At 45.5% G+C, this 21,787-nt stretch overlaps 1 protein-coding gene across 4 annotated transcripts in view; it reads left to right on the forward strand.

The window, feature by feature from the left end:
• Positions 1–21,787, forward strand: part of ACOX1 (acyl-CoA oxidase 1) — a 45,497-nt gene that overhangs the window by 9,215 nt on the left and 14,495 nt on the right. Inside the window, exon 3 of one of the 4 annotated variants that reach the window (XM_063459027.1) lies at positions 4,814–4,974. The exons of 1 other annotated variant lie outside the window; for it this stretch is intronic. In XM_063459027.1, coding sequence (XP_063315097.1) covers positions 4,814–4,974 — 161 coding nt within the window. Of the gene's footprint in view, positions 1–4,813; positions 4,975–7,229; positions 7,391–15,367; positions 15,529–21,787 lie in introns of all 4 variants that reach the window. 2 more of the 4 variants (XM_063459028.1, XM_063459029.1) reach the window with 2 other exon arrangements.

Consider the following 21,787-nt stretch of genomic DNA (forward strand, 5'->3'; position numbering starts at 1 on the left):
GCTGATCACAAATATTAGTGTTTCAAAACAGTAAAACATATCACAGCGATGATATTGTCAGTGAAAGTGAAGTTTTTTTGCATTTTTCACACACAAACAGCACTTTTACTGATGATATTATTGCTGTGATACATTTTACTGTTCTGATACACTAAAATTTGTGTTTAGCGAAGTCTCCTGAGTATAACAGTACCCTACATGTAGAGGTTTTATAGTGTTTGTGAAAGTTACAGGGTCAAATATAAGGCTTGATTTTTACTTTTTTGTTATTTTTTTATTGAAATTTGTCAGATTGGTTAGGTTGCCTTTGAGAGTGTATGGTAGCCAAGGAATGAGAATTAGCCCCATGATGGCATACCATTTGCAAAAGAAGACAACCCAAGGTACTGCAAATGGGGTATATGTTCAGCCTTTTTTAGTAGCCACTTAGTCACAAACACTGGCCAAAGTTATCGTTTTTTGCATTTTTTTTTTTTAATTCTGTATTTTATTTGTGCATGAAGATATACATATAGCACACCGTGCCACAACAGCTAGAGTATGCATAATGAAATACAGGTGTACATCAGGTAGGCAGTGGACAAACTTTGCACATTTTTTAAATTTTTAAACGCGTAACAATGAATTATGTCTAGGCTGAATTTTGATAAAATTACAAAACTGGATTAGCTTAAGGCAGGTTATAAAGGTGATAGATAACAGTGCATGTTGGTTGTTCAAGCTTACGTAACTATGTAGTGATTAGCTGTGTCTGGCTAAACATGCTGTTCAGCTTAATTCTGGTTGTTACAACCTGTCTATGCTATACATTTCAACGACAGTGTTAATAGATTTAGACAAAAAATAAACATGAAATAAAATTTAGCATTGATAGATCACGTTATGAGCTTGGTTTGCTTCAGGTACACCTTCCCCTACGGCTGTCCCAGCTTCTTCGGTGGCAGGAGTTTAGAGTAGTGTCAGGATCTACAAGGTTGGGCTGCTTGAGGAAGCAAGGGATTAGTTCTGTGTGGTACATGTGCGGTACAATTAGCATGGCGTATAATAAGTCCTAGATCAAGGGGGGGCGATAGTCTGTTACTACTGGAGGCTGTGTGTCCCAGTCTTCCTGATGTCCCACAGAGTTCTCCTTAGCCTATGCCTTTAAGGGTTGGACCCAGGTTCGGTAATCCGTTCAGGGACTCACCCGTTCCGACCACCAGGCCTGTGTGCTTCATGTGCTTTGCTGCCCGTTTGCTGAGATTTGGACAGATCATCTTTTTCCCCGGTATATTTGCAGGCGTGGTGTGGACCCCTCTCGGGTGTGAGTGCAGGCTCTTCCCAGCTCTCATGGTTAGCAGCTCTGTTTTCATCTGCTTGAGTGCGGCTTGCTGTACTTTGTGCCGTGCTGTCGGGCGCCGCCTCGTGTGTGTCCCTGCCTGCAGGAGAGAGCGTCTTCTTCTCCGCCATATTTTTTTGGCGCGCTTGGCCTGACTAGGTGTGCGCTTTGGACGGGAGCGGAATGGCGGTGCCTTAGGTGGGTCTGAAGCTTTAGCCTTACTTGTGCTCAGCCGGTCTGCTAGTTTGTCCCAAAACGCTGTAAATGTGGCGTCCAGCCGGGCTAGGATGTCAGTCTCCTTTGTTGGGCCTGTTGGCTCGAGTGTAGTCTCCGCCATTTTGTTTACAGGTCGGTCCCGTTGGGGTTTCTGTCACAGCTTCTGGGGTGGTCCTCCTGGGACCATAGGGGGGGGGGGTTAGGGCCCGTAATCATGCTTATCTCTGTTGGAGGCATCAGGGAAGCGGCCGTCTCCCCTGTGCCGGCCATGCAGGCAGGCCTTGAGGGGTACTTCGAGGGTTTCTGCTTGGTATGCCACATATTTGGTATCGGTAGGTAGCCCCCGGTCTCGCCTTTCTGCTGGATACTCGTTTGAGGAATTTACGGTAAGTTTTAGGCGTTTAACCCGAGGTTTCTGTCCCGAGGTGCAGGAGCAGCTCTTTTCTGCGACCTCTCGGCTCTGCGGTTAGGCCCCGCCCCCCGTTTTTTGCATTTTTAACACACAAACAAATATAAATGCTAACTTTGGCCAGTGTTTGTGACTAGGTGGCTACTAAAAAAGACTGGACATACCCGATTTTGAATACCCTGGGTTGTCTACTTTAAAAAAAAATATGTACATGTGAGGTGTGATTCGGGGATTTATGACCGATAACGGTGTTACAATGCCACTATTGATAAATTTAAACAGCAATTTCCTACTTGTATTTATAGGCCTATAACTTGCAAAAAGAAGCAATAAAGCATGTAAACACTGGGTGTTTTTAAACTCTGGACAAAATTTTGAATCTATTTAGCAGTTTTTTTCATTAGCTTTTGTAGATAAGTAAAAGATTTTTCAAGTAAAAGTCCAAAAACATGTTTTTTTTTTTTTCTTCAATTTTTCCCCATATTATTATTATTATTTTTTTTAAATAAAATATATGACATGATACAAATAATGGTATGTAAAGAAAGCCCTTCTTGTCCTGGAAAAAAAATAATATATAACTTGTATGGGAACCGTAAATGAGAGAGAGGAAAATTACAGCTAAACACAAACACCACAAAAGTGTTAAAACTGCTCTGGTCCTTAACGTACAACATGGCCAAAACAGTCCGGTCCTTAAGGGGTTAAGCTAAAGATGTTTTGGTGACTATAGTGTCCCTTTAATTGTGCTGTTTCTAAAATATTTGACGGTTTTGTTCAGTCATTGCACTGTTTACTAATGTCTGATTCACAGGAAAATCAATATAAGGTTTTGTGTGTATTTTTATTTTTTGTTTTACTACTATACTGCTTATATCAACTTTAACACATGCCAAAAACGTAAAATTGTTAACCTTATTAACATCTTCATCATAATCTTAATCAACAACTTATTTCTTGGGTTTAATCTGGTTAATTTTGTAACCCTTTGCCACAAGTTAGAGAGACTGCTTGTGGTTTATTTGCTGGCAAAGGCTTGAGCAGAGCTCCTGCAAGATGGGTGCGTGAGTATGCGGAGTTGGATGCTAGAACCAGTGTTTATCTGTGAGGGACATTACTGCTGAGGCCAACCTGCTCAGTGGTTGTTATGCCAGCCTGTTAATGGTTGATATAAGCCAGTGCCATCCTGTAAGGGAGTTGCTGTAGGCCAGTGCCAGCTTGTGAGGGCTAATACCATCCAGTGAGGGTGTTACTGTGGGAGCAAGTGCCAGCCTGTTTGCCAGTTGCTCCGAGAGCCAAAACCAACCTCTGATGGGGGGTTGCTGTAAGCCAATGCCAGCCTGTGAGAGGTACCTTAAGCCAATGCCAGTCTGTGAGGGATTGCTGCAAGTGCTGGCACAAGACTACGGAAAGGGTTGCTGCAAGAGCCTGAGAGAGCCTATATAGGCTATCGGCAAGCTCATATCTTGGTTTTTGGTATGGAGAATGACTCCGTATGGTACAGCACAGTGTGCACTCGGCTGCCTTATAAAGGTAGCAGAACTGGATGCTTTGAGAATATCCCAGAAGCCTTACTGAAGAGCATGCATAAGATGGTAAATCAGTGGTATGTGTCGGCTCACCATGTGGCCACAGTCGCCCTGAGCTCTGTCTTTCTACATTGCTTCAAGCACCTCACTCTCTCCCTCCCTCCCTCTTATAGAAGCGGCCTGGGCTCACAGACTGACCCGCTTGCCTTACACCACACCATGTTCAGAGACGTGATCTTTAGACAGTGTGATGCCTCACAGAAAAAGAAATGGCTACCACTTGTCAGAAAACTACAAGCCATTGGAACATATGCCCAGACTGAGCTGGGTCATGGTTAGTCTTATTCTGGGGTGATTGGCAGTGCCAGGGAGATCTGCAGGGAGACCGAATAGGGATACATTGTATGTAGGCGGTTACGTTCTCCTTGAATTGCTGTTCTATCAAGACAGAACTGCGTTATGATCAGCTGGAATAGAAATAATGAGAAATAAGTGCAAAGATTAACCATGATTGCTATATATATATATATATATATATATATATATATATATATATATATATATATATATATATATATATATATATATATATTCTTAATAAAACCTATAATTAAAAAAAACCAAAAAAAAAAAACTGTCAATTACATTTTGGTTATTTTCTGGCATTGATTTGCTTTCACTTCTAATTGCATGCTTAATTAACCATGTATAGTGCGTGGTTGATTGACTAGATCTATTGATGAGCACTCTATATACATCTTTATATAGAAGTATTTACAGGTTTGACCTCGTGGGACTGCCTTGACTGTGGGAATAGAATGTTGTTACTTGTGCAGGAACGTGGATGCGGAGCACTGCTCCTTATGACTGCACCATCACCACCGGGTTCATAAGTGCATTATGGCGTTACCGGCTATTCCTTCAGTGGTTCTGTAGACACACATTGCTCCACGGGTGTTAACACTTTTTTTTTTTTTCTTCTATTTTCTGGCTGGGCCAGTATATCCTGGCTTACATTTTAATTCGGACAGGAGGGGGGCAGAGACTGCCACTTCTGGAGGCAAGGCGTTGGGTTAAGTGGAGTAGTCACCATAGAAACCTTAAAAATGTTTCTATATTTTAGTGTGATTCATTTCATGATCTTAATACTGTGTGTAAAAGGAAAGTATATTTTAAAAAATTAGAACAAAACAAAATGAAGAATATCCCAGAAGCCTTACTGGAGAACTAGCATAAGATGGTTAATCAATGGTATATGTCGGCTCACCATATGACCACAGTCACCACGAGCTCTCTCTCTACATTGCTTCAGGCACCTGACTGTCTCCCTCCATCTTTTAGAACCTGCCTGGGCTCACAGACTGACCCTCTTGCCTTACACTCTAGCATGTTCAGAGACATGATTGAGAAACAGTGTAACGTCTCTCAGAGAATGAAATGGCTACCACTTGTCCGAAAACTACAAGCCATTGGAACGTATGCCCAGACTGAGCTGGGTCATGGTTAGTCTTACTCTGGGGTGGTTGGCAGTGCCAGAGAGATCTGCAGGGAGACCGAATACAATACATTGAATGTAGGAAGTTTGGTTATCCTTCAAATGTTGTGAGGGGGGGGGGGGGGGGGGGGGGAGAACTGTCAAAATAACCTTTTGGTTATTTTTGGTATTGATTTTTCACTACTAATTGCATGCTTAATTGTGGATGTTTGGCTAGATCTGTTTATGAGCACTTTAAACACACCATTTTAATTTAAATATTTACAGGTATAAAGCTGGTGGGGCTGCCATGACTGTGGGGATAGAATGTTAATGTTTACTATATGTTGCAAAAATTCAGATAAAGGGACTAGTTTTATTTGATGGCAATGATAGATCTATATGCTTTAATTAGTGTATGGGGGTATAATAATTAGATGAACACTATAGGGTCAGAAATACAAATGTGTATTCCTGACCCTATAGAGTTAAAAACACTATTTAGGTGGCCGCCCCCCCATCCCCACCTTTAAGTAGAAAACTTATCTTTATTCCAGCGCCCTGCAAGTCTGCCGGTGCTGGTCCCGGCCTCCTGTCTGCCTCCTTGGCTAAGATCATCAGAATTGATGATTTAAGCCAATCCAATGCTTTTCTATATGAAGGCATTGGGAGGCTATTGTGCATGTACGGCAAAACATTCATCATCATAACTTGTAGTTGTTCAGTTGATTATAATGTTGACTCTTTAACCCAAATCGTTCAGGAAGTAGTATCAAAATTTGAATGTTACTGCAGGAGCTGGTTCAACCTTGTGGGATGAATGTAGGAGCCAGTCTTATCCTTGGTGGTGGGGTGGAGCTACTACCGTTGCTGTGTGTGGAGTTGCTTACGTGGAATTGGTGTAGTGCTGTGCGGATTATGGTGGGTGTAGCATTAGGAGTTAAATCACTGTTGCTTCTGTTTATGCAAGCCTAGCCACACCTCCTCTGGCTGTGACTCACAGAGCCTCCATGAAAAACATGGTTTTATTTTTCAGTCGGTACAGTGTGTTTATTTTAGAAGTTTTTATCTTTTGCCCTGTTAATTACACACACGAAGCTCCTGCAGGCAGGCATTAGCAGAGCAGAATATAATAAATTATAATGTTTGTTCTTTATTGCACATTTATTGTTTAATTTAAATTTTTCTTTACAGTAAGTCTTTAGAAAGGCTTACTGTAAGCAGGTTACGTGCAGGGAGGTGTGGCTAGGGCTGCATAAACAACGAGTTAACTTCTAAACATCATAGAATTGAGCAGTTAGACCGCAGGGGCATGAACTATACACCGAACCTAGTCCATTAAGATAAACTTATTTTTATCCCTGTAGTGTCTCTTTAAACCTGCAGAGGGTTGAATATGATAGTCGTTGATGTGATCCCTGACTCCTGAAGGGTTGGTTCTGTGGTGCCTGTGCAGGTTTCCGTAAGGATATATGTAGGAGTGATCAGGTATAAGCCTGAGAGAAAGGGGATCTCTGTAGGATAAAGCGTTTTTTCCTCCAGAAGTTGTTATAGCTGTAATTGGTATACCAATATGGGTGTAAATATACAGTAGCCAGAGGTGGTATCCGGAGGTATGAGAAGGATTCTTCTATGGGGATGTTGGGGATGATCAGCGGTGGATCCGTATATGGGAAAATAAAGGAGATGATGGTGCAGTATGTACTGGCAGGGAGAGTATAAAATAGATGTAATCCTATATATAGCACGCAGTGGTACAATCCCCACTTTAAAGGATATGTGAATAAGGCTGAACTTGATGGACGCAAGTCTCTTTTCAGCTATTTAACTATGTAATAAAGCTTCTCAGTTGGATGAGGACCATAAAATATAAAAAGAAACTACAAATAGTGCTCACAGTATAAAATACCAGGAATATAAATAGCGAATATTTTACTCACTTGTTCCAGAGCAGGCAGACTGCTCTATGGATAGGGCGTGGGTGGAATAATCCCCACCGAGGATATTGCTTGGATGTGAAGTTCACTGGAAATAAAATCAGGTTCCAGGCAGTAAAGGATAAAAATAATAAACAAAGTAACGAAAATAAAATGTAGAATAAAAAAAGAGTAGAATGGCACAGGAAGTAACCAAAATACCTTTATTCATACATAATAAAATATCCAGATAAAAACCACAATGCGTTTCACCTTGTAAGGCTTTTTCCAGTGGAGGTTTTTCCTTATGTCGACATTGAGTTTTCTATTGACTGACTGCTACAATCTATATGTCTGTTTTCTATAGCACCTGCCTGGGTTCACAGACTGATCCTTTAGGATTACATGAAAGCATGTTTATAGATGTGCTGGAGAAACAATGCAATGCATCTCAGGTCAAGAGGTGGCTGCCACTTGCTGAAAATTTACAAGCCATTGGAACGTATGCCCAGACTGAACTGGGGCATGGTTAGTTTGACTACGAAGGTTGGCAATGCAAGGGAGACCTGCAGAAGCAATACTGTTATATTGTAGTTCTGTAAGCACATAAGGAGCTAGGTTCTCCTTGATTTGTTACACCCAAATAACTGTAAACTCATTAAAAATTCACTAATGTAGCTATGGAATCACTTTCCACTTATTTTCGCACCTGCCAAGTGTTGGTATCAGTAAAACAGACATATTACACTCTAGATTTAGGCATATATAGTTTGCATACATTATCACTGGTACCATAAACGGATTCCGCATGCTGTATATTCTAATCATTAATACCAAGTAAATTTTGGTCACTTGTGGGAGGATCGTGGAATTTTACCATCTCTTGAAATAACGATAGGTGGTTTAAGTCAGGCAACTGTATTTGCTGTGTGCATGATGTCCCCAAACAAGACACCACTGGAAGAAAGGAGATTTAGTCTAAGGCAAAGGAAAGGTGTGGTGGTGGTGGTGGTGTTGTTGTTGTGTGTTTTTTTTTTTTTTTTTTTTTACAGTAAGAACAAGAAGGATGGGGAATTCTCTGCCTGAAGAAGTGATTTTATCAGTCTATACCGATTGTTTAAACAGCAATTGGATTAATAGGTGCAAAAAGATAATATTCAGGAATATAATTCTTAATGTGTGGGGTAGTAGCTTCATGATACAAGCAGATATCTGTCTGCCATTCTGGGGTCAAGAAGGAGTTTTTTTTTTTTTTCTAGTTTTTTTCCCACAATTGAAACGCTTCAAACTGTTTTTTTTTTTTTTGTTTTTTTTTACCTTCCTTTGGATCAACGGCAAAAACTGTTGTGAGAAATGTTCAAGCTCTTTGGGACGATTACTAAGGAATCTTAGTAAAGCCCTGGACAGTCATTAACCTTTACCTTAATAATGGGACACAAGGCTATATTTAATAAGAGGGCTGGGGGCCTTTTGCCTGGAAAAGAGCAGTTGGTTATTGCAGCAAATGGAATAACGCTATTGGATGTTTGGTTACTGCAGGAGCTGATGTAATGCTGTGGGGAGGTTAGTTACCCCAAGAGTTGGTACTAGCCTTTGGGGAATCCGGTTAATGTGGGACCCTCTTGAAATTGTTATAGGTGTCGTCTAAGGGGTGTTGCTGTGAAAAGGCCCAAGCCTAATGTATGGCTTTTACAAAAGCTCATTTTTAGTTATGCCAGCTTATGAAATAATGGAGTATGGGGCAACTCTGTCATGGTTATTAACTAGAGTGAGAGAGCAAATATAATTTTAAAGTGTATTTCAAATGTATGGTCAGAGTAGCTGAATGGAAAGTATAGCGGACTATGTTGACTTGAAATTTATCTTGAATTTTCATTTTACTGAATAACTCTGTGTACGTTCGGAGTCTCACCCTGAACCCACCTGAGGGCCACTAGTCAAGTCATCTTCTCTCATGGGAACCACTGATCCCAACAGACACAAATGCAGTACCAAACCCCCACATACATACCACCCAACTACTCCAAAGATACAGTTCTGAGTGGGAGATGGGCATAGCTGCCTACCAATCGTGTAAGGCTAGCCCACTGACGGGAGATACTGCAGGGAGCACCGTTTCAGTGCTCTCAACAGGGTCCTAGAGTCATGAATATAACAAGCATGCATAATGCTTTCACTTTACTTGTTGGGGGCATTTCCTTGGTGTCCCCAAAAGCAAGACACCAGGGAACGAAGTTGGGATGGCAGGACAGGACCCAAAAATCAGGAAGGTTCGGAGGCCTGTAGATACACACATAGATGCTTTCATATGCAGACACAGGAAAGTTCTGCTATACATTCTCATACACACACTCACAAGTACGCAATATATATTCCCCTCCCAGCATCTGTAGTATGGCTGAGCTGTCGATTTGAGGCAATTCCCTGGGATATGTGCCACGGCCATCACTGATGTTCCAGCACACAGCATTGATGTTGAGGCTGTCTGGAGAGCACACTGCTTCTCAGCTGGCCAGACTCCTCAAAAACATTAAATAAGTACCCATTTGCGACTGGGTACCAGCAATGGAAGATGCATGCACATGATTCATCCATTACTCTTTATTTGTGGACCATACCATTCAAACTGTAACAGGTGGTCACAGGCCTGGAAATAGCCCACACTCTATCACTTTGAGGCTCCTACTGTTAATGGAATTTTATTAAAGACACGGAGGCTCATATTATGCATAACTCTTTCTTTATTTCCTCAGCAGCAAAGATAGAGGAATATAAATATTGTCAAAAAATGAAAGAAAAACTGTATAGGCATAACGGGTAGCCAATCACATGGTAGAGGAAGTGGCTATATAAGTCCTGTGTCTCCCACAATCCCCCTCTTTCTTTGCTGCTTCCTCAGACAGATAAGTACTTTTGCTTCTCTCTGACTAAGTTTTGATAATCGTTTACTTGTATTGATTTTTCGTTATATACTGTTTATAACTTGTACGGTTTTTACCTGTTACCGCTAGCGTTCCCCCTGGGACCCCTTAGTGCTCTTCTCCCTCCCGGGGAGTCCTTAGCCTGCCCTTCCCTCCTCGTGCTTCCGCACGGCTCCCGGCTCTGTGCCTTGCCGCGGCCGCTCTATTTTCGGCCGCGGCTGCGCACGCATTCTTCCCCGCTCGCGGGCGGGCTCGGCGGGTCGGGTGCACGAGCCCCTTCCCCCGCCGAGTGCCCGGTCGCGTGCGCCTTCCCTCACGTGCGGCGGCCATCTTGGGCGGACCTCGATCCTTCCCCTGTGCTGCCGTGCGGTCACCTTTGCTTTGCCGGGTTCCCTGGGAACGCTAGACGGTCTGTGTGTATCGCTTTCTGTGGGTTACTCAACCCTTTGCTATCCTTTATTCACCTTAGTGTCATTTAGCGGTTTATTTTCTTTAACTGCCCACTACAGATTTACATCATGCAGGATAGGGAGGATGGGCCTACAGGTCCCCCTGGGGATTTTCACTCAGACAGTGCTGAGGGTGCTATGGCCTCCCAAGAGTTTCAGGCCATGCTGGAAGCCACTATGGCCTCCTCCATTCAGAAGGCTATTGCCTCGGCCGTGGGGGCTGTTACTACCTCCTTTTCGCAATCCATGCACTCCCTGGTTTTGCCTGCTCTGGCCTCCCCCGCCCCTACGGGTGTGGGGTCCCCCTCCCCTGCTCAGACTGTGCCTGGAGCCCGTAAGGCAAAGGCCAAGTCCAAACATGTCGGCTCCCACTCCTCGATGTAGGTTCTACCTGCCATGACTGACACGCTTGAGGCGGTCACAGATGGCGCGCACCCCACGCGCAAAAGAGCCCCTGGCCGGGCTAAAAAGGCTAGATTATGGAAACGGGCTAGAGCCCTTGATGATGGGTCGGATACCGACCGGAGTGTGGAGGAGGAATCCGACTATATGGAGTATGACTCCTTTGATGATGATGAGGTATCTGGAGAGGATTTGCCCCTTACGGGCGTTAACCCATCAGAATCCTCCGCCAAGGCCCGGGGTCCAGTATTAGGCCCCTCTGGGGATGACAAAACGATCCTTGATCCTCAGGGTAATCCCCTGTTCGACCCAGACGACCTGCGTCACCCCCGGTCCGCTGAATGGGTTCCCCCGGATCATATTGCCCAGTATGTGGCCAAACGTATCCGCACACCCCTTTCCAGAGAAGGCCGCAATAAGCTACGGGCCGAATGCCCACGCCCTTCTCTCCCGGGCGCTGCGGGCAAAACCCCAGATATTGACCCACAGATTGCCCAGTTCCTGGATAAGTCGGGCTGGAAGCCCAAAAAGGGTCTTGACAATTCCCTGAAGGGATGCCAGGACAAGATCCTGGATACACTGGGACCCCTCTCGAAGCTCTATGAGCTTCTAGATGCTGCTAAAGCTGGGATTCAGTTTTGGACGTAGACGTGGCCATAGGTTGGGTCCAACGGGCCATATGCTTGCTGGGGAACGCCAATACGGCGATGTCTGCGGAAAGGCGCAAGGCGATATCATTAAAACTAGACCCTAAGCTGGCCACTATGACTGTGGCGGAACCTGACCCGACAGAAGAGGGTTTACGGTTTGGTACCTCCTTCGTGAAAGACATGGGGTCGTATGTCAAGACCTTCACGGCAATTGACAAGGCGCAGGCGAGCATGAAACGCGTGTTCGCGCCTAAGGTTTTCGGAGGGGCCGGGCGTAGCAGGAACCGTCCACCCGGCCGGGGTTTCCGAGGCGCATTCCGCGCCACCAGAGGTTCCTTTTTTCCCTCCCGGGGATTTCAAGACCAAAGGACCCCTCCCTTCTTCCCAGCCAGAGGTCGAGCTTGGGGCTCCAGATACCCCCGCAGTGGTACCACCAGCAGACGTCCTTACGGTGAGTACCCTTTCTTTCCCTCCCGTTCAGGTAGCAGGGAGGCTGGCCTTATTTTACCGAGAGTGGGCGAAGCTCACCTGGGATGCTTGGGTTCTGCAGTGTGTAAAGGGGTATCGCCTAGATTTTGTTTCAGTGCCTGTCCAGTTTTATTCCCCCAGAGAACTGTCCCTTCCACGGGAACAAGACGAGATGATCTCCGCGGAGGTCGGAGAGATGCTCTCCAAGGGCGCTATAGAGGAACTGCCGTTCGCCGCCAAGGGCTTTACGAGCAATCTGTTCCTGGTGCCCAAGAAAGGAGGCGGAGTTCGCCCTGTAATAAATCTTCGTCCCCTCAACGCCTTCCTGCGTTACCAGCACTTCCAGATGGAAGGTATACACTGCCTCAGGGACCTTCTGCGCCAGTCGGACTGGCTAGCCAAACTAGACCTGAAGGACGCTTACTTCACGGTCCCCATTGCTCTAGAATTCAGAGATTATCTCCATTTCACATGGCACGGGCGGCGTTGGCGTTTCACCTGCCTGCCTTTCGGTCTCTCTTCGGCTCCCTGGTGCTTCACCAAGCTTCTGAAGCCTGTGGTGGCGTTCCTCCGTACCCGAGGGGTTCGCCTCATTGTTTACCTGGACGACATTCTGATTTTGTCCCAATCGAAGGAGGATCTCCTTCTACACCTGGAATGGACTACCGCCCTGCTACAGAAGTTGGGTTTTCTGATCAACTGGGACAAATCGGTCCTGGATCCCGCCCAGTCCATGGAGTTCCTGGGGTTCAGAGTGGACTCCGTCCAACAGTTCCTGTTTCTACCGAGTTCCAAGGTGAAGGCCATTCAGAAGGAGATTCGAAGAGCTCTGCGTGTCGCAGACTTGTCCATCAGACAGCTGGCGAGAATATTTGGCCTTCTCGCGGCCTCTATTCAGGCAATCTTCCCGGGCCCACTACACTACAGGGCCCTCCAGCGACTCAAAGGGTCACACCTTCGGTCAGGTCACTCCTACGAGTCTCGGATACGCTTGGACGCAGAGTCCAGAGACGAGCTGGTGTGGTGGCTAGCACACATGGAGGCGTGGAATGGGAGAGCCATCTTCGGCTCCATCCCGGACGTAGTGATCGAATCAGATGCCAGCTTGCACGGCTGGGGTGCTCGTTGTGGCGACGTTTCCACAGGAGGCAGATGGTCCGACGTGGAGAAATCGTTGCACATCAACTGCCTGGAACTCCTGGCTGGGGCTTTCGCGATCCGCAGCCTTACCCCAGGACGGGCGAATTGCTGCGTTCTCCTCAAGATGGACAACGTATCGGCGGTCCGCTACATAAACCACCTGGGGGGTACGAAGTCCAAGATGTTGGCAATTCTGCCTCTTCAACAATGTTTCGGTAACAGCGGAACACATTCCGGGACTAGACAATTCGGGAGCGGATTGGAATTCCAGACACTTAAGAGACTCTGGAGATTGGCGTCTACACACTTCGGTGTTCCAGAGCCTGGACATGTTGTGGGGAAAGTTCCAGATGGATCTGTTCGCATCTCGACTGAACACTCAACTGCCGAAGTTCTTCAGCTGGAGGCCGGATCCGGCAGCGGTGGCGACCGATGCCTTCCTTCAAGAATGGCCGCGGGGTCTGCTATACGCATTCCCTCCATTCAACATGATAGCGCGCACGATCTCGAAACTGGTTCGCCACGACTGTCGTGTAGCGCTAATCACCCCGCTTTGGAGATCTCGACCATGGTTTCCCCGCTTGATGGAGTTGTCGATCGATTATCCTCGGTTGATTCCAATCTTCCAGGACCTCCTTCTAGACCCGGATGGGAACCCACACGGGCTAGTATTACAACACCAGCTACCCCTGATAGCGTGGTTCCTTTCAGGGGACCTTGGATTGTCCCAGACGTTCCGCAGACAACTCTCCTACTCCTCGATAATGCCTGGGCCCCAGGCACACGAACTGCCTATCGAACTTCATGGAGATCGTGGTCTGGTTGGTGCATGGAACGGGCAGTGGATCCCGTATCTGCCCCTTTGCCTTTGATCCTGGAATTCCTCACGTCCCTGTTTGACTCAGGCAAGGCGTACCGCACGATTAACCTCTCCCGCTCAGCTATCTCGGCCGGACACAGGGGTTTGGATGGTTCCCCTGTCGGCAGGCATCCTTTTGTATGTCGTCTTCTCAAGGGTATCCGCCTTGCTCGTCCTCCTCGGCCTCGCTTCTCTGCCTTTTGGGACGTTAACATGATGTTGCAGTTCCTCTCCTCATGGTACCCTAATCAGGAGCTGACTTTGAAACGACTGTCATCCAAGTTGGTAATGTTACTCTGTTTGATCTCTTGCAAGAGGGTCTCTGACGTCAGAGCCATGGATTGGGACGCCATTGCATTCACCCCAGAAGGTGTTACTTTTGATATATCCAGGAGGACTAAATCTGCTTCCAAGTCTTTTTCGTATCCCAGGTTTTCTGGCTGTCCGGCGCTCTGTCCGGTGGATTGCCTCAGAGTTTATCTGGATGTCACGAGTTCCCTTCGCTCTGCCGATCTACACGATTTGTTCATATCTTTCAAGTCGCCTCATCGACCGGTTTCTACACCTACCCTGGCACGTTGGATACGTGAACTATTATCCTCTGCGGGTATAGACACCTCTGTGTTTACGCCCCATTCTGTACGAGGAGCGATGGCTTCTAAAGCCTCCTCAGTCGGGTGTCGTCTGGAGGATATCATGCGGGCGGCAGATTGGTCCAGAGAATCGACTTTTAGAGACTTCTATTTCAGACCTATTGAACACATCGCATCTCGAGTAGTTGCACAGCTTTGAACTTGCATAATATGAGCCTCCGTGTCTTTAATAAAATTCCCAGATTTTACTAGTAACATGACGTAAAGTCATGATTTTATTAAAGACACGGAGGCGAGTATTATTCCCTCCCGCCCTCCCGGTGTGGAATGGGGATACGAGATGCTTGAGACTCTACGGGTTTTACTGTTCATTTAGGTATGTATTGATTATATATGTTTATTTATATGATTGGATGGTTTGGTACGTCTTATTATGTTTACTAATTATTTATCTTTTGTATTTCAGAATCCAGTTTATTGTTTGTGACTCCTTACAATGCTGTTTGGTAAGTCTACAGTTTTGAGTCTGGAAATTACCATATTTCTCTGTCTTTTTTAGCTTGATGTTGTCGCATTGTTCCTGTTTCCTGTGCTGATCAAGTAGGACATCGTTCTTCTTACCTGGTCTTCGGTTTTCGCAAGAAAGAGGGGGATTGTGGGAGACACAGGACTTATATAGCCACTTCCTCTACCATGTGATTGGCTACCCGTTATGCCTATACAGTTTTTCTTTCATTTTTTGACAATATTTATATTCCTCTATCTTTGCTGCTGAGGAAATAAAGAAAGAGTTATGCATAATACTCGCCTCCGTGTCTTTAATAAAATCATGACTTTACGTCATGTTACTAGTAAAATCTGGGAATTTCTGACCGATTTTAAAATTGTGCAGAAGTCTTTCACAAATTGGACAAGATTACGTATGTTTTCTTTAAATCTTTTATGTGAATAATACGGAAACATTGAGCCAGTTCTCCATCTTTCTTCTTTGCTTTAATGACTGGTACCATCTGTTTCCTTTAGCACCTGCCTGGGTTCAAAGACTGATCCTTTCAGATTGCATGATGGCATGTTCAAAGATGTGCTGGAGAAACAATGCAATGCATCTCAGATCAAAAAGTGGCTGCTGCTAGCCAAGAATGTACAAGCCATTGGAACGTATGCCCAGACTGAACTGGGACATGGTTAGTTTGACTAAGAGGAGGTCAGCAGAATGAGAGAGACCTACAGGGAGGAATTATTATTACCTGTAGCAATGGCATCATTATTTTCTTTCATTATCCCTCCTGCAAGTTACGTGCATCTATAAACCGATAAAGTACATATGCAAAGGGCTGCGTACATGGTACATAATCACTTATACCCAAAACTGCTGGAGTTCCTTCGTGTGTGTGTGTGTATATTGCTGCAAATACTGACAATTCTGTAACTCCTCTGCATATTACTGCTTCAGATTGGCTTGATTTAATTTATTAACTGCATACTTTCACCCTTTTCTCTACTAACCAAGACCTCAATTTTAATATTGTTGGACAAGCCTTTCCATGAACTGTTAAAATGATTTTAGATTAGAAAAAATATTTATATTTTTTATAATCTAATTTTATATATGATACAATGTTAAACAAAAATTTGCACACTAGTCAACCCATAAGACTTGCTTTTCCAGAAGGAATCACAAATTTGCAGTGATGTTACTACCACAAAGGATTCTGGGTGGGCATATGCAAATTAGTCCATCAAAGAATCACAATTTTGCCATTCCATTATTCCATTTTAAACATGGATTCCTTTGAGTGTGTGTTTGCTGTATACAAAGCTTTGAAACACAACTTAGGAAAAGATGGAAAGCCAGTGAACCGCTCATGGACAGCTGTTTCATTGTTAATGCAAATCAGCATGAGGTTGGTTACTGGCTGGCTAGTGAGGCTTGGCAGTACTTGTGAAGCAAAAACCAAGAAAGTTTTATGGTGGGGGAAAAATTGTGATTGAAAACCCCTTCCACATATATATATATATATATATATATATATATATATATTTTAATAGGTTAAAAAAGATTATTTTTGTATTAAAGGGACACTAGGCACCCAGCCCACTTCAGCTAATTAAAGTGATCTGGGTGCACTCTCCCTTTTGCACATAGTGTTGCAATGTAAAACATTGCAGTTCCAGAGAAACTGCAATGTTTACATTGCAGCACTAATTCTGCATTTAGTGCCTGTCTCCCAGACAGCCACTGGAGGCGCTTCCTGGATCGAAACAGACCTTTGGTTCGGTAAAAGATGCTGGGAGTCTTCACGCTCTGCATGAAGAAATTCAGCATCAGATTTTTCCCCACAGGAAAGCATTGATTCAATGCTTTAATATGGGGAGGTCTAATGCACGCACAGCATTTACCGCACATGTGCATTAGCGCGGAGCGTCGCAGGGGGCGGAGCGCGGACCCATCGCCGAGGAATATCTGCACTGGGATCAGGTAAGTAAATAAAGGGTTGGAGAGACTATGAGCCATTTATTAGATCATATATACATGGTGCATACCTTCCAACTGTCCTGATTTTTTGGGTCCTGTCCTGTCACCAGGGAACTGTCACCAAAGAGTGTAGTGCAGCACATTATTCGACACACTTGCGCTACGCTCCAAACTCTAGGACCCTGCAGAGAGCACTGAGTCAGCCTGGTGCCCTTTTATGCCAGGCTGACCAGCCAGTAATTACCCACCGGCGTCCTGCTTCTTGGGACGCCAACGTTGGGGGTTGTGTCTGATATTGTGCTTTATTCATTCATTTTAAATTGTTTGACTTTATGAGACTCTGCATTCATAAACTAGTAATAGATTCACAAGAATTTTCTTAAGATTGGTGTTTTCACACCTTCTTCTTTTTTGATATTTTTTATGTATGTAGAATAATATTAATAACTTTTAGGATTAATTTAAGTAATACCAGAACTGATTTTTTTTTTTCTATAATATGAGACATACATAGATAATGACAAAATTATTGCAAGGTGAACTACCTCTAGTTTAATAAGTTTTTCACTCGTATTTAGACAACAACCTTATAGGTACTTAGACCACTTCATCTAATTTAAGTGGTCTGGGTACACTGTCCCTGTCCCCTTAACCCTGCAATCTAAATCATTGCAGTTTCAGAGAAGGAGCAATGTTCATATTTAAGCATTAAGACTGCCTCTGGTGGATTCATTGCATTCCTATGGGGAAGGCCTAATGACCGCATATTTGCATTAGGGACACAAACACTATTGTGTTCGGAATACAGCTTTGTGTTTGTTTGTTTTACTATACTAAACTAACATTATTACATATATTTGTATTTGCTTAAACCTCATTGTTTGTGCAATGAAGTGGTAAAATAAAAAACCTAAAGTACAATGGCTTGCCCCCTTACCTGGGTCCCCGCCAGACGCCAAGCCTTCTCTGATGCTGGGTAATGCTCATCTGGCCTCTACAGAAGGTCGATGCTGATCCCGATAGTCATTCATTCATTTAGACGAATTGCGCACACACTCTAGGAAAAGAATATGCCCAGAAATGACATTATCTAGCCAACAAAGTACTGGAGTTGGAGTTACACCTCTGACACCAACATAAAATATCCTTATTTTATCCATTTATTTTTTCACCCACCCTTTCTGCCGCAAGGTGAGTGTGACGAAACCAACCTCGCCACTGAGAACTGGAGAAGCCTGGTTGCTAGCCTCCTGCCCTGCGACTATGGCCCCTGGACATATTGCACTGTAAAAACTATATTTGGGCATGTAATCGTTTATATTACTGCTACTGGGCCTTTAAGGGCCATCCGTGGACCTATTGGGACTTGTGGGATACTGTACCTTTAAGACTGTAGAGCATATTACAGTAATCCTGCCTTTAGTCTTTTAATATCATGTATGCATTTATGTGTTCAGTTAACCTGGGTTATATGTATGCAGCATTCATCTGATTGTTCGGTAGAATCACTCCATTCAGTATATTGAGTGAAACTACCGAACAACCAGACCACCCAGGAATAAGTGTGCCTCCAATTACCGTTTGCAACAATGTTGCAAACAGGTAATTGGCAATCAGTGTAATGTATTCTTTGTCCTCTGGGTGGCCGCCATTCGGGAAACGAACACGTGGCGGCGGCCATCTTAAACTACCGAACAGCGGTGTTTTGCCGTCGAGTGTATGGAACTAAAATCGGACACTTGACTAGGCAAACACCGCTGAGACCTCCATACTTCCAGAAATTCGTATAGAAACTACCGAATGACCCGCCGTTCGGTAGAAAGAACCCCACAAACAAGGGAATTCATTCAAACCCTCACCAGGCTCTATAACACAGGCAATTCGTCTGTTTTCATTCCCTTGTTTGTGACCGACCGCAGGGCCAAAATGCATGGAACTGTTTTCGGATACTTTACCCATGCGGTCGGTCAAATCTTTGGAACCCCATATCTCCCGAACCGTGCTGGATTTAAAGGTGTACCCCCTGTTTTTGGGGTACATCCAGAACTTGGCTGAAAAGGTGTACCGGATAATTGGGTTTAATGTTATCTGAGGGGAGGGGATGTGTGGGCTGAACCATGTATGTGATTGGTTATTTTATGCCTCCCCCTGGGTGTGGCCTGTATGTGTACTCATGTAATAAAAACCAGGCTGGGTGCCCCAGCACCTCAGACCACTGCTTGACCTTCAACACGGAGCCTTGTCTCGTTCTTGGGGGGGATTCACTGTATGCTGCTGGAGATTGACTGCTAGGAGTGTAAGCTGATATCTGCTTTTCCTGTTCGTCTGCTAGCAGCTATTCGTGAGGTTCCAGCTGGAGTGCTACCTTATTCCCTGGTATGCAGTTCGGGAGTTTGGTGCATTCATTTATATCCGAATTCGTGAGTTTTGGTGCTTTTATAGTAGCTGTGCCTTGTTTGGGGAAAGGGGATTATCGCCTAAACTGATTTTTCCCCTTTTATGCTGAAACGGTCCATAACAATTGGTGGCAAGCGGCGGGATCGTTCCTACAGCCAGAAGGACAGCTACAGGAGACACCATTGCTTTGGATATTACAATTTGAGGGCAACGCATGTCTCAGTACAGCGACCCTGACAGCACCAGGATGGAACCAGCAGTGGAGTACAGATATTCTGTAGAGGAATTTGACCGTATGATGTGGTTGCGGCTGAAGTTCGTAAGGGGTCTAGTGTTCAAGACTCTGCTATACCGGGCAGAGGGTGATGGTCAGCTGCCACGTTGGGTGGACCTCCACCGAAAATTACAGTTACGGGACAAAGAGAGCTCAATCTCCAGTCCCCAGCGGCAGTGTGAATTGCAGGGAATTGGGAGCCCAGTCTCCATTCCCCAGCGGCAGGCTGAGTTACAGGGGGCAGAGGTAGTTGTTCCTGCCCACCAGCAGCAGAGTGATATGCCAGGAGGGCAATGTGAAGTGCAGGGAGAGGAGAGCAGCCTCCTCCCTCCCCAGCGGCAGGCTGAGTTACGGGGGCAGAGGTAGTTGTTCCTGCCCCCCAGCAGCAGAGTGGTATGCCAGGAAGGCAGTGGGAAATACAGGGAGAGGAGAGCAGTGTCCTCCCTCCCCAGCGGCAACGTGATTGTTTGGGAATTGGGAGCCCAGTCTCCATTCCCCAGCGGCAGTGTGATGTGCCGGGAATTGGGAGCCCAGTCTCCATTCTCCAGCGGCAGTGTGATGTGCCGGGAATTGGGAGCCCAGTCTCCATTCTCCAGCGGCAGTGTGATTTGTTGGGAAGTGGGAGCCCAGTCTCCAGTCCCCAGCGGCAGAGTATCCAGCAGGGAATAGAGAGCTCAGTCGCCTTTCCCCAGCAGCAGGACTCTGTATTGGAAGGAGAGACAGTCGGTCTCCCTCCGCAAAGACTGGAAATATGTATGGGAGAGGAGCTTGTTACCCCCTCTCCCCAGCGGCAGCTTGATGTACCAGGGGGAGACTGTAAACCCCCCACCGGTGCAGATGGGACCGTGGTCTCTGCACTCGCCACACAGGGGGTAGGGACGGTCGGTCCTACCCCCCCACGACAGAGCTGTGTATCTAAGGGGGAGACAGTCCGTCTCCAGCAACCAGGCTCCAACCAGACTACTCCGGTGGTAGTGCTGGCACCAGGACAGAGTACCGCTGGTCTCTGCCCACTCAGCAACCCACCAAGGCAGCTTACCGGTCCCCCACACAGCCGTGGTGAGGCACCTGGACATGGACAAGATTCTCCTCTACCCAGGTGTAGTAGCCATTTATTGTGGGTGGGCTGTACTGTTTTTTCTGCTTTGTGGGTGGGTTGCTGGACTAACAAGGGCACTGACCGGCAGGAGGTCAGGTACCCTGTTAGTCTTTTTGGAAAGGGGGAGAGATGTGACGAAACCAACCTCGCCACTGAGAACTGGAGAAGCCTGGTTGCTAGCCTCCTGCCCTGCGACTATGGCCCCTGGACATATTGCACTGTAAAAACTATATTTGGGCATGTAATCGTTTATATTACTGCTACTGGGCCTTTAAGGGCCATCCGTGGACCTATTGCGACTTGTGGGATACTGTACCTTTAAGACTGTAGAGCATATTACAGTAATCCTGCCTTTAGTCCTTTAATATCATGTATGCATTTATGTGTTCAGTTAACCTGGGTTATATGTATGCAGCATTCATCTGATTGTTCGGTAGAATCACTCCATTCAGTATATTGAGTGAAACTACCGAACAACCAGACCACCCAGGAATAAGTGTGCCTCCAATTACCGTTTGCAACAATGTTGCAAACGGGTAATTGGCAATCAATGTAATGTATTCTTTGTCCTCTGGGTGGCCGCCATTCGGGAAACGAACACGTGGCGGCGGCCATCTTAAACTACCGAACAGCGGTGTTTTGCCGTCGAGTGTCTGGAACTAAAATCGGACACTTGACTAGGCAAACACCGCTGAGACCTCCATACTTCCAGAAATTCGTATAGAAACTACCGAATGACCCGCCGTTCGGTAGAAAGAACCCCACAAACAAGGGAATTCATTCAAACCCTCTCCAGGCTCTATAACACAGGCAATTCGTCTGTTTTCATTCCCTTGTTTGTGACCGACCGCAGAGCCAAAATGCATGGAACTGTTTTCGGATACTTTACCCATGCGGTCGGTCAAATCTTTGGAACCCCATATCTCCCGAACCGTTCATCCGAATGACTTGAATTTTGAATATGTTATCCCCCTGAATAAGGGCTATTTAAAGGTGTACCCCCTGTTTTTGGGGTACATCCAGAACTTGGCTGAAAAGGTGTACCGGATAATTGGGTTTAATGTTATCTGAGGGGAGGGGATGTGTGGGCTGAACCATGTATGTGATTGGTTATTTTATGCCTCCCCCTGGGTGTGGCCTGTATGTGTACTCATGTAATAAAAACCAGGCTGGGTGCCCCAGCACCTCAGACCACTG

Source organism: Pelobates fuscus, chromosome 6, assembly GCF_036172605.1.
Source record: "Pelobates fuscus isolate aPelFus1 chromosome 6, aPelFus1.pri, whole genome shotgun sequence".
Taxonomy (NCBI): Eukaryota; Metazoa; Chordata; class Amphibia; order Anura; family Pelobatidae; genus Pelobates; species Pelobates fuscus.